General features: G+C 56.8%; 2 protein-coding genes across 12 annotated transcripts in view; one reads left to right on the top strand and one right to left on the bottom strand.

Moving 5' to 3' along the window:
• The window catches only part of Spryd3 (SPRY domain containing 3), a 24,096-nt gene extending 12,809 nt beyond the window's left edge, over positions 1-11,287 (top strand). For 2 of the 3 annotated variants that reach the window (XM_046435936.2, XM_046435935.2), the window contains exons 9-11: positions 508-627; positions 706-878; positions 1,423-2,707. In XM_046435936.2, coding sequence (XP_046291892.1) covers positions 508-627; positions 706-878; positions 1,423-1,557 — 428 coding nt within the window. In that variant the 3' untranslated portion in view covers positions 1,558-2,707. Of the gene's footprint in view, positions 1-507; positions 628-705; positions 879-1,422; positions 2,708-10,437 lie in introns of those variants that run through there. The other variant, XM_058576360.1, reaches the window with a different exon arrangement.
• Tns2 (tensin 2) lies at positions 2,032-19,283 on the bottom strand. 9 transcript variants are annotated; one of them, XM_046435930.2, is made up of 29 exons: positions 16,388-16,793; positions 14,755-14,863; positions 14,290-14,327; positions 13,338-13,376; positions 12,996-13,034; positions 12,776-12,825; positions 12,377-12,548; positions 12,063-12,113; positions 11,616-11,738; positions 11,472-11,536; positions 10,601-10,684; positions 9,979-10,091; positions 9,830-9,890; positions 9,477-9,552; positions 8,750-8,879; positions 8,580-8,645; positions 8,392-8,505; positions 7,060-8,271; positions 6,762-6,915; positions 6,065-6,657; positions 5,858-5,947; positions 5,440-5,565; positions 5,151-5,243; positions 4,951-5,028; positions 4,726-4,803; positions 3,974-4,142; positions 3,809-3,877; positions 3,688-3,717; positions 2,032-2,170 (listed from the first exon to the last, which is right to left on the bottom strand). In XM_046435930.2, exons 1-29 carry the CDS (start codon positions 16,487-16,489, stop codon positions 2,134-2,136), a joined length of 4,161 nt encoding a protein of 1,386 aa, XP_046291886.2. In that variant the 5' UTR covers positions 16,490-16,793; the 3' UTR covers positions 2,032-2,133. The 9 variants fall into 9 exon arrangements, with proteins under 9 accessions (XP_046291886.2, XP_046291884.1, XP_058432335.1 ...); XM_046435928.2 differs by lacking the exons at positions 2,032-2,170; positions 16,388-16,793 and adding exons at positions 2,915-3,528; positions 19,166-19,283; XM_058576352.1 differs by lacking the exons at positions 2,032-2,170; positions 16,388-16,793 and adding exons at positions 2,915-3,528; positions 19,166-19,281 and having other exon boundaries at positions 6,065-6,654.

Below are 19,283 nucleotides of genomic sequence, written 5' to 3'. Positions count from 1 at the left end.
GGCTTTCTTGAGAAGAGAATTGAGCTTTGGTTCCTGGTCTCATCTTTCCACTCCCCTCCCTTGCATGCTTACTCCTCACAAAGGGTTGAGCTCCCTTTTTTTTTTTTTTAAATAGTTCTCCCTTTAGCTGATGGATAGTCTGTCCCACCTCCCAACACCCCCCCCCTTTTTTTTTTTGAATCAATTGAAACCAGGAGTGCTTAACCACTGAATTCCAGTTTCCCCTTTTTTATTTTGAGACAGAGTCTCGCTAAGTTACTGAGGCTGGCCTGAGCTGCAATCCTCTTGTCTCAGCCTCCCAATTTGCTGGGATTATAGGCCTTTGCTACTGTGCCCAGTTTTATGTCCCTTTTCTTTCTTTTCTTTTTAATCTTATGCCCCTTTCCACATCTTCCCATCTTTTTTCATTTTGAGGCAGGTATTATTAAGTTGTCTAGGCTGGCCTTGGTGGGGATGGGGGACATGTCAGTGCCTCCTTTAAGTGTGTCCTCTCCCCTCCTCCTACAGATGATGGGAAGATCTTCCATGGCAGTGGTGTGGGGGACCCCTTTGGACCACGCTGTTACAAAGGGGACATTATGGGCTGTGGAATCATGTTTCCCCGGGACTATATTCTGGACAGTGAGGGTGAGTGGTATGGGGAAGAGCCAGGCTGCTCAGGGCAGAGTGGAGGTTCCATAAGGACTCAGGTTTCTGGTCTCCTAGGGGACAGTGATGACAGTTGTGACACAGTGATCCTGTCCCCGACTGCGCGGGCTGTTCGGAATGTTCGGAATGTCATGTACCTGCACCAGGAAGGGGAAGAAGAAGAGGAGGAAGAGGAAGAGGAAGAAGATGGGGAAGAGATAGAACAGGAGCATGAGGGCAAGAAGGTGGTGGTAAGTAGTGATTTAGGGGTTGTTCTTGGGCCCTGGGGCTGGGCAGGGGTTGGCTACTAGTGGGATTAGGACTATGGGCCAGGACCAGGGTGGGAAAGGGCAAGGTCTGGTGCTGCCCTGAGGGTGTCCTGAGGTCATTGGGTTTGAAAAAACGAGGCAATAGTTGTTTTCCAGCCTCAGGATGCCCTCTCGTGGCCATTTCTCATATCACCCTACATGTCTCCTGGAGCCCATGCCAGGAGTTGGAGGTGATGGACCTCAGGCATGTGTAACTCCAGCTTGCAGAGAAGAGGCCAGAGGTTGAGCACGGTGGCGCATACCTGTAATCCCAGCTACTTAGGAGATTGAGGCAGGAGGATCACAAGTTTGAGGCCAGCCTAGGTGACTTAGTGAGACCCTGTCACTAAATAAAAAAAAGAAAAGGGCTAGAGATTTAGCTCAGTTGGTAGAGTACCCCTAGGTTCAATCCCCAGTACCAAAAAAAAAAAAGTGAAGAGGCCAGAACTTGCACCATTCTGCAACGCCCACCCCCACCCCATGCCAGGTTTTCTTCACCCGGAATGGCAAGATCATCGGGAAGAAGGATGCTGTTGTACCTTCTGGAGGCTTTTTCCCCACCATTGGAATGCTGAGCTGTGGGGAGAAAGTCAAAGTTGACCTGCATCCCTTGAGTGGCTAGGGGCTTTCCAGACCTGCGCCATCTCCCTCTGCGCATCCTTTGCAGGGCCAGGGGTTCCTGACTTCCACAGGATTGCTTACCCAGCAGGCCCTGGGGTACAGTCACTTTCCCCTTACCAATCCAGGCCATCAGACTTCACCTTTCTGACCTGGTGTCACCTTTATCATCAGTTGCTGGGCTTGAGTCCCTGGTTGGACAGGAAGAGGCCCATAGAATGGTGTTGCTGTATCAGTGGGTCCCACTTACTATGGTCAGTGTGTACCTACAGCCCCATTCTCTCACTGGTCCCATGAGTGGAATGAATCCCTGGCTCAACTGCTATCGGGGCATGACCCTTGCAGAGGGTGGAGTAGAGACAGCTCATCTCCTACTTACCGTGGTATTTCCCCTTGAATTCTTTTTTTGTTCCCTGTCCTCACCGTGAACAGTGAATCAGTTGCTGCTGTCCTCCCCCTGGCTGGCTAGGGGGCCTCTCTTGGGCCACCTCTCCCTTCACTGGCTGCTGCCCCATAGATTCTTCTTGGGTCTCCATTCTTTCCCTTGAGAGATACCCACTTCCAACCTGCTCAGGCACCATCATCCTGCAGAGAATCCGAGTCTCTGGCTCCCGCACCTGTGCACACGCAGATGGTACAGTGTTCGAGGAGGGGCTGTGAGATGATGTGGGACCAGGCTTGCTCCTGCCTCACTGTCCATCTTCTCTTCACCTGCACCACTGTCCCTAGCTCCTGGACTGAGGCTCCGGGGCACGTCTCGTGCTGTGGCAAGTGAGCCTGGAGAGGCAGCTTGGCACCTCACTCCCCTTTGCCTGCCCCCTCCCTGCCTGCCCCAGCTTGCTGCTTGTGCCAGTTGCCTGTTTTGCTTCAGTGTTTGATTCTAGCACTTACATAGACCCTCTTCCCAAGCCCTAGGATCTCCCTCTACCCCCTTGACCCTGAGCCCTTCCCCTAAACTGACTTCTGCTGGGAGGAAGAAGGAGCAGGAGCTGTTGGCCTTGGTTTGCACAGTGGGTAGGGCTGTGGGGAAGTGGGCGTGCTGTTGTGCTGCTGGGCCCCTTGGCCCTCTGTCAGGCCCTGCACTATGATGTATGAAATGTATGTACAGATTAGAGATGTTTATACAGCCAATAAAGATGGAGTTTCTGTATTTATCAGTATTGCTGGAACAGGAATTCTTTGCAGTACAGAGGGGACAGGGCCAAGTGGCAGCTGAAGGCAGCTTGTTCCTGGGGGCAGATGTGGACCACTGTTAGGATAGGGAGGGGATCACATGTGCTTGGAATGCCCCCAGGGAGCTCAGGTATGCCCCGGGACGCATGTGGCTCGGATCTTCTGTGAATAAGGTATCAACTCCTACGAAAGTTTATAGAAACTCTTTATTATAGACAAAAATAGACTCTCTTTTTTCCCCTTATTCTTGAGATCCCATTCTGATCTCTGTTCAGAGGGAGGGAGTGACTTGCTCCCCAGACTTTCCCTCTCCCTGCCATGCTGGGACCTGCTGCTGGGTGGAGCTGACAGGACCTGGTTCCCCTCCAGGGCTGATGTTCTCCTGCTCGTGGGGCTGTCCTGATTTCCTTTAGGGCTTAACTGCTGATGCCTCCTCACCCTCATACACCCATCTCTGCCTTCTGCTCACATGCAAGGTCATCTCATGGGCCCATCCACTTAGCTTAGCTGGCTGGGGTTGGGGGAAGGGCAATGCCCAAGCCATTGCCCAATCCCCACTCCTCAGGGAGGGTGGTGGCTCCTGGTTTGGGGCCAGGGGAAGTGAGGGCTGTGGGGTGCTGGAAGGGGCACAGTGTTGATGTGTGCTGAGCTTGTGGCTTTCCTTCATTTTCTCTGGCCTAGTAGAACTTTGGTGATAAAGGTGACAATGGCACCTGCAGGCTGATCTGGGTCAAGCTCCGCAAAAAGGTGACACACATTTTCCCAGGGGCTACCCGGCTTCTTGGCCACAAAACCAAAGATCCTACGGGAACAAAGTCAGAAAGGGGTGGGGCGCTTGCGTCTCTTCTACAGGGGAATGTCCCTGGCTGGGGGAGTGGGGGAGCTGATCCATGCCAGGTTGGGGAGGATGGAGATACCCTGTCCCTTGGAGAGGAGGCTTGGGCTGGTGGGGGAGGCTTACTTGGAGGTGGTCCCATCTGGGTTGGTCCATCTGCAATCAGAGAAGAATTGTGAAGGAGTATAGCCCAGGGGACAGCTCCTGGAAGGGGGTAGGGCGGGGAGGGGCTTAGAGGGAGCCTCACCTTCGGTCCTGAGGATCAGTGCTGGAGAAGGTGATGCTGCTCACTGGGTAATGGCGGCGAAAAAAAAGCCTGCAAGGCGCGGGTGAGGAAGGAAGGTTCTATTCTGAAATCTGGGCCCCCAAGGGCTTTACATGGGGTTCCCTAGGGGTGGGCACGCAGACTCACTTCCTTTGGTTGTCGGTCAGTGTAATGCCCTGAGCTGAGACCTTGAAGTGGACAACAGCTGGTGTTGGGCGGGGGCTGCAGCTCAAAGCTGCAGAGCTGGCTCTGGCCACAGCTTGAGGGCCAGTCAGTGACTCTGTCTCCACTGACGTCAGGTACAGTACACTGCATGCTAGGAGGGCAGGAAATGGGTCAGGAAGGAGCATGGTACCCAACCCAGGTCTTGTATCACCCCTGAGTCTTCCACCCCAATAGTTCTTGCACTTTCCCCAGCCAGTGCTGTCAAAACGCACTAGAGTCACCTAGGAGATAATCTAGAGAGTTAGAAACCCGGCGAAGAAGCCTGAGGATCTGCCTTCTCCGCCCTCCCTCACCATGATGCCCATGTTTATGATGCTTGAAAACCTAAACTGGGGGCTGAGGCTGTAGCTCAGTGATAGAGCACTTGCCTAGCATGTGTTGAGCACTTGCTTAGCATGTGTTGAGGCACTGGGCTCCTTCCACAGTACCACATATAAAAAATAAAAGTAAATAAAATGAAGGTATTGTGTCCATCTACAACTAAAAAATATATTTAAAAAAAAAAACAAACCTAGGGGACTCCCTTCCCCACCCTCTAACCAATATGGGGCTCTCCCACCTTCATAGGTTAAGTGCACCTGCCAGGGCCTGTCACCCAAGGCTGTCAGTCGCCACCCCATTCACAATGCCCCGCTTGGTGCCCATAGAGAGGGAGAAGAAAGAGAGGTCTCTACCAGCACCCTGGCGCAGGAGGTCTGCTGCTGTGCTCATGTTGGTGGGCACTGGAGCCTCAGGAGTCTCTTCCAGAGGATCTGAGAGAAATGAAGAACAACAGGAAGTTCAGGAGGGAAGAAGCTTCCCCAGTTGCTGGAGAACAACTCCTCCCATCCCAAGGGAAGGCCAGGACCTCTGGATTCTCCCTTTGGTTACAGGAGTAAGGAGAGGTGGGGAGCACCCACCTTTGCTGGGAATGTGCAGGCAGCAGGGCAGGGAAATGGGGGAGATGGAGTGTTGGGAGACCAGGGCGGACAGGCTGCCTGTGGGGAAGGAGGTGAGAAAGTCCTGAGGTGCCCACAGATCTCCCTTCTACCCTCCTGAGGTGCTTTGGCCTCTCCCTAAACCGGCCCTGTGGAGCTTTCCTTAGGCTCCTGCTTCTCACCAAAGTAGGGTTCACTGGGACAACCTTTGATCTTCACCCCTTTGGGCCCAGTCTCAATGAGGAAATGGCGGACTAGCTGTTCCAACGGGTCCCCTGAGATGAGGGTAAGGAAGAACAAAGTAAAGCTTTACCCGATTCCAGGCTCCCAGCTTCTCCCCTGATGGGAATCTCTCCTGAGCAGCAAAGGTCGTTTCCTGCCTCTTCCCATTACTGAGTGTCCCCAACAACCCCTTGCCTCTGTAGCTTCTCCCACTCCACTCCCACCCCACCAACTTTGGGTATTCTGTACCTTTCCAGGCCTGGGCACTAGGTGGAGGTGTAGCCACCTTGAGGGCTAACCCATAGGCTCCTTGGAATGAATGACTGTCCCTGATCAGGAAGGCCCCAGGGTCCTTGTCCTTCAGAAGGGCAATGGCTGCAAGGTATTTGGGTAAGGGGCAGCAGGGAGAAGTTTGCACAGTAGCCCATACACCCTGTTCCTCTGCCAACAAGCACCCAGGGCTCTTTTGACCTGATGGCCATGGTAGGGGGATGTGGGAGTCTGGGGACAGAACTTCAGAGTTCATGGGAGCTTTAACAATGTTGAGTCTAACCTGATGGTGAGAGGCTCACTAAGGGTAAAGTCAAGGAGTTCAACTTAGATGGGGCTTCCAAGCCAGGGCAGATGCCTGGAGGGTAGGGTGGGATGGGGACAAGCTACTTCTCACCTTGATCACGGGACAGGTGTGGCTTATACCAGAACTTAGATGTATCCTGGACAAACTTGACATTGCTTTGGTTCTCTTGTGTAGGGGGGTCTAGGACAGGGAGGGGCTGAGTTCAGACCCCAGCACTGATCCCCAGGACTCCCTAGTGCCCCTCTCTGGGAGAATGGGCTCTCCAGGCCACCCCACCTGCTCTCAAGGCCCTTATACCTGGCAGTTGGGTTGTATTATCCGGGAGCAGAGGTGCGAAGGTGACATGGTGACTGGTACCTCTGGTCGGTGGTGATGCCTGCTCTAGACCCCAGGGTCCTGGCTGTTGCCCAGACCCTGGCAGGTGGCGTTTCTCAGGAAGTGGAGGCTGAGTGGGGCCATTGGTGTCATAGGATGCAGTGAGGGGGAAGGCAGGTGTGGGTGAATTCTGAGGTGGCTCTGGGCTGGCCACAAGCCAGGGCATCTGAGTAGGCACAGGGGTTAGGGGAGACCCATCTGGGCTATCTGGGGGGCCTCGAGGGCCCTGCCAGGGGGCATGACGGAGACCAGGCAGTGTAGTGGGCACAGGGCCCCGAGGACTGGCACCATCTGAGTGGCTCCCTGGGCTTCTTTCCTGAGGCCAGTCATTGGGTGAGCTGGGAGGGGAGGCTGGGGAGAAGGGGCTAGGACTCTGAGGCTCAGGCCCACTTCTAGCTGGCAGCTCAGGTGCCTTTTCAGTGCCTCCTTGGGAAACAGGGAGCAAGGCCTCGCCAGGACTCAGTCTCTGAGTGGGTGCCAAGGTGGGGGACCTGGTGTCCTGTCTTCGGGTGCTGCTGGGTGGAAGGATAGATGGGTCAGTAGCGTCCCTCCTTCGGGCTGCCCGCACCCCAGCAATGCCTGCTGCTCCTGCCCGAGCAGCCCCAGCCCCTCTGCGTACCTCTCCTTGCCCTGGACTGGGCTGCTGGTGTGCAGGGGTGTAGAGGGACCAGACATCTCTGAAGAGGCACTGCCCTGGGCATCTCGGGGAGACCGAGGCAGTGTGCTGTGCCCACTGGGGCCCTCCCTCCAGGACACTGACTCAGGTGACTCCACTGTGAAGGGAAGAGGAAGGACTGTGAGCAGGAGGCGGTTCTTCTGTCCGGCTGAATTCTTTTTTATCTTGTGCCCCCTTGGCTTCCCCACCATCTTCCGGGACCCTCCTCCACCCTGTGCACTCGCATTCCAATGCCCCTCACCTGCAGATGCCAAGGGTCCTGCTGAGGACAGGTGCCCGGGCAATGGGTACTTATCCCCTTCCTCTTCTGCAGGGATCTCATAGCTCAGCTTCCTGGGTTGTGGGTAGGGTGGGCTGCCAGGGGAAACAGAGCCAGCCCGTGGTGAGTGGGCACTAGGGCTGGGATACCCTCTGCCCTCGCCTGGAGATCCACAGCTGTGAGGTACCCGGCCATATGCTGGGAAGTAACTGGGAACTGCTCCTCCATAGCCATAGGTCACCAGGGCAGGGTACCCTGGATGCCCATACCTGCCTTCTGGGCACATGGCATAGGAGCAGCCCTCATGCCCTTCCTCGCCTGCCTTATGTGGCTTCAGGCAGCTGTAGTCAGGCATCGGGGCATGGTGGTGCCCACAGGAAGGCACCAACAGAGGCAATGGGTGCCCAGGCCGCACCGGGTGCAGGAGAGGTTTGCCAGCTTCACCAGCCCACCCCTCTCCAGCCTCCCTCTCTAGCCGAAGTCCGTACAGGGCTGCCGTGGGCAGCACCAGCTTTTCCTCACATGCTGGGCATGAGCATAAGGCAGGCACTCCAGGGTCCTCCAAGATCACCACCTCCCGGTAGCCCGGAGAGCGGTAGCTGAAGTCCCCATTGGCGGGTTTCCCCAGCTCAGGTGGGTAGGGGTATGGCCCCTCGGACAGTGATCGACAGAGGCGCCTCTTTTCCACAGAGGCCTCAGCATAGCCCTGCGGGGATCCCTCATAACCCCCATAGGGCAGCCGCCGTCTCTCCAGGGTTCCCTCGGGCCGGTAGTAGCCCCCATTGGGGATCCCACAGGGTTCCCGGTAGCCCTGGCGGCAGGAGCAGTGGCGGCTGAGGCTAGGCCTGTGGCCTGAATAGATCCCAAGGAGGGGGCCTCCGCCCATGGGGGGCTGCTCTTCATCATCTAGGATGGCCGTCTCACGCCCTGCCCCCCGGCCCCCACTGGTCACTCCACAGCCTCCCAGGAGGCGATCCAGCTCTTGGCGCTCCGCAGCCGACGGGGGCGGCCGGCCAGGGGACTCGGCAGTTGGCTCTGTGGTCAGCGTGGAGGAATGGCCGGAGTCGCTGCTGACAGACAGCATAGGGGGTGGGGGTGGCTCTGGAGAGGGTGCCGGCGGGGTCTGGCGGGGGGCACGCTGCACCTGAGCATAAGGACTGCCGTCCAGGGGACCCCGCGTGTGGGCCAGCGGGCCTGCGTGGAGAAGACGGGGGTGAGAAGCAGGGACGGCCTGGAAGCTGCCCGGGGTCTGCCCAAGAGGAAGGAGTGTGCGCTCCGCTGCCACCACCACCCAGCCCAGGGCACCCTGCACACCGTCCGCACTGTCCTCGTGGTGCTGATTGAAGTTTTCATACGAGTCCCAGCGGACCGCAGGGTCTGCAGTGTTGTAGTCCATGGAGACTGAGGGGTCATTCCGGGGGACGTTGCCTGGCGAAAGGCAGCCAGGGCTTGAAGCTCAGCGGACCCGTGACTTCGGTCCCCACCCAAGCCCCCACACTTACCTTTGATCTTCTCTGGGCTTGAGGAGAAGACAAACTCCACCGAGGCCTGGAAGGGGAACTTCTCCTCTGTGGGGAGTGAACAGTGAGGAGCGGCTCGGCCCCACCCACCGCCCTGCGCTGTCCTCCCGACTGCCCTCACGGTGCCCCTGGGGGTAGCTGGCTGGACTCACCAGCCCAGGCCTCATCCAGCTGGTCCTTGGGGAAGGAAAGCCGTGGTCCATGGATGGTGCATGTGTGGAACTGGACTCGGAACACAAGGGTTCGGTCTGTCCCGCGGCCACCCTTGTGATAGCAGGTTACCTGGGGAGGGTGGGAGGCCAGGGGTCAGGCCTTCACATCCGCTTTGCCTCTTCAGTTCCTCTACCCAGGGAATGCTTGGTCAGCTTCTGCCATGCCTTAAGCTTAAAGTGACCTCTCCATCTATGGGACTCCCCCTACCCCCCCTTTTTTTTGGTACCAGAATTGAACCCAGGGCATTTAACCACTGAATCATATCCCCAAACCACCTCCCTTTGAAAATATATTTTTTTTAAATATTGTTTAGTTGTCAATGGATCTTTTATTTATTTACATGTGGTACGGAGAATCGAACCCAGTGCCTCATACATGCTAGGCAAGCACTCTACCACTGAGCCCCAGCCCCAGCCCCAGCCCCCACACAGCCCTTTTTAATTCTTAGATAGGGTCTTGCTAAATTACTTAGGGCCTTGCTAAATTGGTGAGGCTGGCTTTGAATTCATGATCCTCCTGCCTCAGCCTCCGGAACCACTGGGATTATAGGTGCATGCTACTGTGCTCCATAGGAGACTCTTTTTTGCTCTCCGATCTGCCTTGAACTATGCAGCTGGCAAGACTGCCCCCCACCCCCACATCCCCAGGACTCTCCTGGTTGCTCACCATGACGTCGCCTTTGAGAAGAAGGGCTGGCTCCAAGCTAATGCAAAGCTGCTGGGGACCAGGGCCTGCGATGTGACTGGGGGGCAGAAAGAAGGTAGAGAGAGCTATGTCAGACACTGGGGCCTGTGCAGAGGCGGGTAGCAGAAGCAGGAGCTGGGAGGTCACAGTCAGCCCTGGGAGGATCTTCAGCTAAGCCTCAGGCTCCCCATCTGTCACTTGGGCTCCCTCATGGTATTTGTTCTCAGGTTCTGTAGCTAGAGCTGGGAGCCCAAGTCTGGGAAGGCCAGACCAGTAGGGATCCATGGAGCAGCAGAGGGGAGCCCCGCCCTGCAGACCTGGGAACAGACACTCACTAGACTCCAGATGTGTAGACGAGCTGCATGGACTGGTATATTTTGAGGAAGGGCTGGAAGCCTGGAGGAGCAGAGGAGAAATCATAAAAGGGATGTGGAAACGGGGTGGCAAGTAGCTATCCCCACAGAGGACACCTTGGAGGTCTCACCTGTGCTGGGTTCAAAGGCTGGCAGCATGGGCACAAGCACATAGTGAAGGAAAAGAGGGCTGCTGTTCATTCTGATGGAGCCAGACAGCAGCCCACTGAAATAGCTGATGTATCTGGTGGGGGAATATCAAAGAGAATGTAAGTCCCTCCCTCTAGAAGGGTCCTTGGAGCATTTCAACTATGTATACCCTCTACCCAAACTTGGAAGGCTTGCCCTTCTCTGTACTTCCCTCCCATCTTCCAGATTATCAGAAAGTTCCTCCTTGTATCTAACTTCAATTTCTCTTGATGCCTTAAAGGTGTTATACTTGCCGGTCCCTCCTCCTGGAAAGCTCTTCCCCTAGATCTCTGCTTCATGGTATAGAGGAAAGCCCTGGCTATCCCAAACATCTCTTATTACAGGCTCAGCTTCATTTTCTTCATAATCCAAAATGATGTATCATTTCTGTTTATTCCTAGGCTTGTTACTTTCTACTCCACTAGCATGTAAGCCCATGAGAGCAGGGACCTGGTTTGTTCTGGATTCTCAACACTAGAACAATGCCTGGCACAGAGGAGTTGCCCAATTAAGCTGTGCTGCGTGAAGAAGAGAATCTGGCCCATTCCCACCCAGACTGCTCACCGGCGCTGGGAAGGCTGCAGTTCTGTGGCCACCTTGTCCTCGCAAAATTTTCGCATGGTAAGAGTAGCTAGTGCCTGGTCTGCCCTGTGGAAAGCAGCACCAGTGTTGGGGGTGAAAGGCTGGACTCAATCCTGGCCTCCCATCCCTAAGCCCCAGGAAGAGACACATGATCCCCTCAATCTAGAGGAAGCCCAGAGTGGTGTGATAAAGAGAATTAGAAGCACCATAGAATAATCACTTTACTAGTTGTTGGGTCTCAGGCAATTGCTCTCTGGACTTTACTTTCCTCATATGTAAAATGGGCCAGTAAGATCACGTTGTGTGTTATGTCCCTTCTGAAGATATGTACCTCAGAATGTGACCTTATTTGAAAACAGGGTCACTGCAGATGTAATTAGTTAAGATGAGATCATGCAGGAGCAGAGTAGGCCCTTAATCCAATATGACTGGTCCTTATAGGAAGAGAAGAGGAGACACAGGGATACAGACACACACCATGTGATGATAGAGGCAGAGGTTGGAGTGAAGCAGCTGCTAGTCAAGGGATGCCAAGGATTGCCAGCCACCACCAGAAGCTAGAAGGAGGCAGAGGAAAACAGTACCCAGGTTCACAGCACAAACCCGGACATGGTGATTTTGGACTTCTAGTCTTTAGAACTGTGAGGTAATAAAGTTTGATTATTTTAAGCCACCCGGTCTGTGAAACTTTGTTATAGTAGCCCTAGGAAACTAATAGAGAGCACCTGCTGGAGATTGCAATGATATGCAAGTGATCAAAGAGGGACAGAAACCAAATCTACAGGGAGGGGCTCTTGAACAAAGAGATCCAGCTACAGAGGGGAAGGGGTGGTTGAGGTGCTGGGGTCCTCACCCCGCAGAGATCTTGCTGTAGTGCATGTAGGCAGACACGATGACTCCAAGCTTGCCTTTGCTCCCCTGAGAGACAGAGAGACAGGGATAGAGGGCCTCCAGGATGAGGAGGCCCTTGCTCTGTGACTTGGCGGTTCTAGCTCACCTTGCAGTATAGTACCACCACGTGCTGCGGGTCGGCACTGAGCCAGGTCTCCATGGCCTTGCAGATGGAGCACAGTTTGTCCAGAGGTGGGGCATGCAGCTCAGGCCAGCCAAAGTCCTGGACCTGGGGAGTGGAGGGATGTAGCTGGGGGGAAGGCCACTAACAAAGAGGGATGGGTAGGGCAGAAAAGGGACAAGATTCAGGGCCTAGGGACAAGGTCAGAGGCAAGGTTGGGGGCCTGCTAGTTGTCCACAACGGCCTCAGCATTTTCTTTACTGACAGTGAGCTGATACCTCCTGCACTACTTTTTGGGGTACCTTAAGTCATATATGGGAGAATGCTTAAGAATGAAGTAGATACTAATTGCTTCTATCAATAATGGGGAATCTGGGATCTTCTTGGGTGGGTATGGTTCAGTTTAATGGCTGAACAGATAGTTTTCCCTACCTTGGGGTTCAGGCGGGTAAGGTCATGCCTTTTCTCTGAAAGGTTGAAGAGCTGAAATGAAGGGGAACCTTTAGATGCAGTGACCTCCAACAGCCAGGAGCGATGGAGATGGCCCCACAGTAAGAAGCCGGGTCCCACCGTCAGGCCCCCTTGGCGACCTTCCAGGATTCAACACCAACTCCATCCTGGCCCCGCCCCTGCACTCCATGCTGCCCAGCGGCCTCCCCTCAGGGATTGATGTCAATGAGCAGTCCCGCCCATGTTGACCTCTCAGCCTTCTCATTGGTTGGCTCCGGGCCGGCCGGGTCCCTCACCAGGTACTTGTCCCGGTGCTTGGATTGCAGCACGTGGGCCAGCTCGCGCAGGTGGCCCCGGTGTCGCTGCTCATCTGGCCGAGCAGGGAAAGCGGCGGCCAAGATACGCTCTGTCACGTAGGTGAGGTCCAAGTCCCAGCGCCGCTCCATGAGTGGGTCCAAGCTGAAGCTCCTGCGGAGGAAGGGGCGAAGCCAACGTCGGGAACAGAGGGGCGGGGAAGAGGGGGGTGGCAAGGTGATGGGAGGGTGTCTGGAGATGGCAGGTGAGACTACTTGGGCCCTAAGGGAGAGTTCGTTTAGGGATGGGGGCTATTCCCAGGAGTTTTGTTGTAGGACACTGCCTGAGGTGTGGGCTGGCAGAGGAGGGGGGTCACATGGACTTGCCCCTCTCCCACTCACCTGGGCAGAGTGCTGCGCTGCCTTGAGTGGTTCAGAGACTTGGTGGATCCCTGGTGGATCAGAAACGGTGTAAGGACATCTCTTTGGGTGCCCCCATTCTAGCTTCTCCAGTCCAGGGTTCCATGCACTTTTGTCCTCAGGAAACCTAGGTTCTGGTTCCCAGAGCTACCTGTTCTCGCTCCACACGCACCCCCGGCACCCCCTACTACCATCACCTTACCAGGTGCTCTATGCGCCTCACTGGGGCCGTGTTTCGCCGCTAGAGGGAGATGGGGGAGGAAAAGGAGGGGTTAGGGCAGGGACCCGGACCAGTCTGGGCCTGGAAATAGGGGGAGGGCAGACCAGTGTCCACCCTCTGGGCAAGGGGAATGGAGTCCAACCCCCAGAAGGCCCAAGAGGACAAGAACAGCAGAGGCTCATTTTTTCCTTTTTGGTCAGGGTGCCCAATACCCACAACACTTCAATCTATGTAACCTCCTGGGGGCCCTCTCACAGGCCGCCAGACCTTTGGACACCAGGGCAGGTTCCTTGCCTTCCCAGATGCATCCCATAGCACACTCACCAGCTCTGCAGGGGGCAGGGCCTGACAGGAGGAAGTCACCTGGAAAGAGACCCAAGCAGTGGACTGAGCGCCTGGTGAAATGGGCCCATGGACCCTCCTGGGCTTGAGGATGGGCAACCCCTCAGCTTCAGCAAGAAGGTGGAGGGGCTGTCAGTGGATGGGCACAGGCTCCCGCTGAGGTTCCTCTATTTAAGGGCGCCTCCCTCTGGCTTCTCAGTCCCCCACCCCACAGGCCCCCCACTTGTTGCTCTTGGCTCCCAGCCCCCTGCCCAACAGACCCCCCATTCATCCAGCTGCAGGACAGGAGTTATATATAGAGCCATGCAGGCGGCCATGGCCAGGGGCGGACACTGGCCTCTTTCACCGGCAGACCCCGCCCCTGGGCACACAGCTCCCCCAAGCCAGCTCCAAGGGTGGGACACCCCCCACCCTGCACAGCAGAAGGACAATCTGAAAGCTCCTCAGAGATGGGGCTGTCTCAGGTTGCCAATGGATAGTGGGTGCCATCTACAGCATGTGCCTGGAAAGGCCCAGTCTTTCCAGGACCCAGGACAAGACCCACCCATGCATCCTGAGGACCCTTCCCCAGAGGGAAGGCACAGCCCATCCGGCTGCCCAGTCTTTGCAGTCCTGCTCCCTCCCCACCCACCCCACCCTTCCTCCTCCTCCTTCTCCTCCTCTTCCCCACCCCCCATCCTTTCGCCAGCTGCAGCCTGGGCACAGCACCAAGACAAACGCTGTCTCACTGTCCACCCGCCTGGGCCAGCCCTCCAGGGGTGGAGTAGGGTGGTTCTTAAAGGGCCCAGCACAGCACCCCTACCATCCAAGAGTGGATCACCAATGGTGAGATGACAGGGGTGGAGGGCGGGTAAAGTGTGGCTGAGCAGTCTATCTGGGGAGGAGGAAGGAACTCCAGCGCCACCCCTACCATCAGGTAGAACCAGATACCTACCTTTGATTCACATTTTCTGTGTGTGGCCACCTTGCAGACTAGACAGGGAAAGGGAGGAGAGGAGTTAGCAGGGCTCTGTGGGATCATCTACCATCTCCTAGGTCCTAGATGCAGACCCTGGGACTTCTGGGACTCCAGCTCTATTGGACTGCCAGGGGTAGGGAAACAGGGGCAGGGTTTGAGGGAAGAACATGGCAGAGGGGTTCTACTGCCCAGGTTAAGGAGTGGAGTAGTCAAGAGGCCATGTTCCAGGGTGGATGGAGGAAGAGGGAGGGAAGTCTCCCAGTCACAGGTCAGGATGGGAAGGTAGTGTCCTGGGTTATGAGTGTGTGTCATAGGGAGCCAGGGCTGCTAAAGTGAGAGGCAGTTGCCTCCTGGCTACCCTGGTGCCTACCAAGAGCAGCACGGTGGTGCTGGGTGTGGTGTGTGGGGGGTATCTCAGAGTCACAGGGCAGAGTGCCTCACCTCTACAGGAGACGCCTGTCCCATCGATGGTCACTTTACACACTGCACACACTGGAGCTTTCTTCCGGAAAACCTTCTCTCGGAAGCTATGTGGCTCAGCTTTCCTAGGCTGTGAACAGGGGACAGAGAGAGGTGTGATGCCACAATGGGGCCCATCTCCAGGACTGGGTGGAGTCCTTGCCTTAGTACTGCACTGCTTTCCTTCTTCCTCCTCCCCATCAAGCCCTCAAACTCATAGGACACACCTGGCCACAGCTATTTCAGGCCTGTCCTCAGCAGTGCTTGGAATGTGACCCCTTGCTTCATGTCACTTTCGCTAGGTCAGCTCCTCCCCAAAGAATCATTTACGCCCCTCACGTGGCCCTGCTATGTGATGCCCTCATTACTGCCAATCAAACCCTAGGGCTTTCCTCCTGGTGGAGTAGGGGTGCTGACTCTCCTCCCATTTTGCCCTCCCCAAAGGGAGGCCTGTGTGCCATGAGGAGGGTCCAGATGTATGTCACCCAGCCTGAGCCAAGCCGCCAGGAGTGGCCTCAGCAGTCCTGCTCCCCTGTCCCCACGCTCCAGGCAGCTGACCTGCCTCCCTCCCCCATGGTCAGAACAACATGTTTACTCTTTGTGCATTGTGGCGTCAGACAGCAATTGTGTAAGGAGGGGGGAGGGACAGGAATGACACTGGGGAGAGATGTCCAGCTGCCTTGCTGCCTGGGGCTATACTGAGCTCCCTGTCACTTGGTGTTCAAATGGCTCTGAAGCATTGACAGAGGAGGGAGGAGATGGACCAGATTCCCCCTCTGGCCCCTCCCACCAGAGGTACAAAGAGGCAGGAGATGGAATGTCCCGGATGGCCCAGGCCTATCTCGGAGCCATCCCATGGAAGGTTCCCATGGGAAACTCCCATGGCTGGTTCACTCCTCCCTCCTTCTGGAGACAGCTTGCCTCTCTTCTACCCATTTTCTCCTCTGGAGTTCAAGACTCTGCTGCCCTGCTCCTCTCCTTGACCTGCCTGACTAGTACTGTGTATGCTGTGCAAAGCTCCCTCTTTAGGGTCAAGATGAGAAATTGGGAAGAGGAGTGATGGGGACCCAGGAACACCTCTGGCCTTTTGACTATCCTTGGAACTGTTCTGGGCCCCACTAACCTTGTGAAACCCAAGAGGACACTTGGGTGCGCTTGGCAGCATTAACGGCACATACAGAGGAGCCCGGGGGGAAGACCACCTCCAGTCTAAAGCTCTCCCAAGACCTGGCCTCCTCTCCTCATTTCTTTGCCACCTCCCACCCTATTTCCCCCAAACTTTCTGGGACAGGGAAGAAGCCTGATGCCAGCCCTGCTCTGGAGCTCCAGGATAGTGCCTGGCAAAGTACAACAGTGAAGTGGGACTTCAGGGCTCAGTTTTGGGGGACAAGACTGCTCCAGGATGACTCCAGAGCAGTAAAGGGATAGAGAAGCCAAAGCAAATGGCAGGATCCGCTCTAACCCAAACATTTGCTGCCCATACTTAGCCCTCTGCCACCCTAAGGGGCAGAGGAATAGGGATGCTGGGCAAGGGAGAGGGCGGAGGAAGCTGGGAAGAGGGTCTGGCCTGAATCCTGTCCCTCCCGCTCTGCCCACACCTCCGCCCCTGCCCCACCTTTGCCCAGCCGGCAGGCACTCCTACCCTGCTGGTGGCCCGGCTGCTGTCCCTCCTCCCCAGGGCTCTGAGCAGCCTCTCCACAGGGCTGCTGGACTTCATGGTGTCCGGCTGGCTGGGGTGCTGGCCGCAGGGCCTGAACAATGCTGGGGCCTGGCTGGGGGCTTCCTGGAAGCAGCCTGGCGGAGGCAGTCGCTTCCCCTGGGCGGAGGGCAGGCTGTCTGGCTGGTGTGAGGAGAAGCCTGGCCCTGGAAGTGGAGGGAAGTGCAGGCGGGAAGGGGGCAGGTCGCAGCTCCAGGAAGTGGTGGGGGGGGGGGGAGGATGTGGAGGAGGCCAGGAGATCAGATTCCCAGGATCTACCCTGCTGGGAGTGTCAGCCCCCTCAGGCTCTGGAGCTATCCCAGACCCAGTGATCTACCCTATCCAGGGATCTGTCCTGAGATCCAGCCCTGAGATCAACCCCTGGTGGGGCGGGGTGGGAATTAAGGTCTCAGGGCAGGGCTTGAGGGCCAGTGGGGAACACAGCGTTCCAGCCAGCCTTCTGGCCTGAACTCTAGGCTCCTTTGGGACTTCCTGTGAGGAGGGATCAGAGCTGAGAACTTCCACCCTGTAGCCCAGGATTCAGTATCCTTAGGATCAGGAAAAATGGGTCTGAGTGCCAACTTCCTGCCTCAGTTTCACTGGTTGTGAAGTAGGAAAAAGAAAATACACACTGCTAGGTTCAGCTGGAATACTGCCCTGCCTACGACGATCCAAACTGCAGTCCAAGGCATGTGAAGCCCTTCTGAGGACTCTCAGCTACTCTGCTCTAGACATGTCCCTCACTCCCTAGTCCCTGACTTTGCTTCAGGCTCCATCCATCTCACAGATCCCAAGCCCTGCACCTGAGACTCTCCACCCCAGTCCCCAAGCTTGAGTACTACCTTCATGGCTCTTCTGGCTCTGCTCTCCTTCCTCAGGACCTGAGAACTGTCCCTGGGCCTGAGGACCGGACAGGAGGCCCCCCTCCCAACACATATTCCACCCTGCTTCAGGGCCTCCTGCCCCCCTCCTGGGAACATGGCCAACTTCCTGTCCCAAGAGTCAAGGGAAGGAGGTGGCTGGGGCCTTGGAAAGGGTGAGGAGTAATCATCCTAAAACATAGGGGTTAATGACCCAGGGGTCTTCAGCCCCAAGCCCTGGACAGCAGCCCTTTAGAACTGGCTGTAGCTGTCACTGGAGCAATTGTGCCCCCTCTCATTTGCATGGTATTTACTGAACGTCCCAGTGCTCAGGCAGCTCCCCCAGCTCTGGCTTCTCCCACGGGGGCCTTCAACTTCCCTCTTCCCTCATGCCCTTCCAGATGGAGCACTGGTCCAAGCCTGCATTCTCCAGGATGAGCTCTGCTTTGGGAGCCCACTTGGGACATTTCCAAGGACCTGCCTGGACTGGTCTAGCCTGAGGCTTCTCCCTGGAAGCTCCAATTCTCTAGACCAGGAAGTCTGTCCCTAGGGTATCTTGGCCAGAATAGCATTTATGTGGCAGGGCCTGGGTCCCCAGTCTGTAACTGAGAATGGGCTTTGCAACCGTGCTTGCTCCTGCATAGCCCTGGCTGTGTCCTAGACATTCTAGGACCCTGGCTAGGTGGGCAACTGGGCCCAGCATGGTCCAACACCAGCCTTACTGGGGGAGGATGGGGCACTGTGGCTGGTGGGTGAGGGTAGTTTTTCTCTGCCCCACCCTCTCTTCTGCTCCTATGGCACACAGCCCTGACCAGGACGTCTCCATCATGCTGCTTCCTACTACTGCTGCTTCTAGAAGGACTGAAAGTCCCCTCAACTGGAATATATCACCTCAAATCCTCTGACCTTCACTGGTCTTAAACACTTCCTACTCAGGCCCAACAAGGAGGTGACCCAGCATTGACTGCAGCGAGAGGTGAGACTCAATAAGTCGGTGTTGGCTGGTCAGAATCCTTGTGGCTTTGGGTCCTTTCCCACCCATCAGAGCAACTCTGAAGAGAAAAGGGGAAAGGATCCCTGTGAGGCTGGTGAGGAAAAGTAGCTCACTGGGGGACACCTAGGAAGGCACCATCAGACTCCCTTGGACCCTCACCCTCCTCCTGACTGGAACATTCCAAAGCCTGTTCGCCTCTCCCCAGCAGGGCCCCCTCTCACTCTGAAGCCTTGGGTTTGTTTGGAGAAACCCCTCCACCCACACCCTCCTTCCTGGAAATAGCTGTGGTTGGATGAGAGGCTGGAGCTGGCCACTGAGGAGGGGTGAGGCCCAGGGAAGGAGAGGAGGGAAGGCAGGGTGTGCCCATAGGGACCTGGGGGGCTGATGCCTGGGCTGGGGAGGCAAGTCAGCCTTATCTGTGCCTGCTTTCTGCCTCAGTGTCCCAGATGGAAGGAGGAGCAGTAAACACTGGCCGGCTCTGGCCGGCCAGGGCCACCCTGCAAACGCCGCTGCCAGCTGCACGGGCTGCGCACAACGCGTGCCCCGTGCTTGAGTGGCTGAGTGGTGGCGGGGGGGCGCGCGCAGTGCATGGCCGGACTGTGCAGCTGCGTTCCACAGTGTGCGCTCTCGGGATGAGGGAAGGCGTGGTGACCCCAGCTAGTGGGGATGTGGCTGCGCCCCGCCCCTTGGTCACTTTCCGGGCCCAACTACTCTACCTCTCTGTGGCCCTAGGACGCCCGCGGCCCTGCCCTGCGCCCCCTGGCGCCCGGCCCCTGGAATTGCCCGCGTGGTGTGACGCAGAGGCCGCCGCCTGCCCGTGGGTCCTCCAACCCGGCCACTCACCTGTGGGGGGCGCCCGGCTGGACGGGGGCGCGGCGGGGCGGGGCAGCAGCAGGGAGGGCCCCCGGGCCAGCCCATCCCGGCGGCCGCACCGTGGGTCCCGGAGGAGGCAGCAGCGGGA

This window comes from Marmota monax, unplaced genomic scaffold (genome assembly GCF_021218885.2).
Source record: "Marmota monax isolate L192 unplaced genomic scaffold, Marmota_monax_Labrador192_F-V1.1 WCK01_AAM20220418_F8-fsc00012, whole genome shotgun sequence".
NCBI classification, from domain to species: domain Eukaryota; kingdom Metazoa; phylum Chordata; class Mammalia; order Rodentia; family Sciuridae; genus Marmota; species Marmota monax.
Note: the sequence above shows the minus strand (reverse complement) of the source record. Positions and strands in the feature narration are given on the sequence as shown.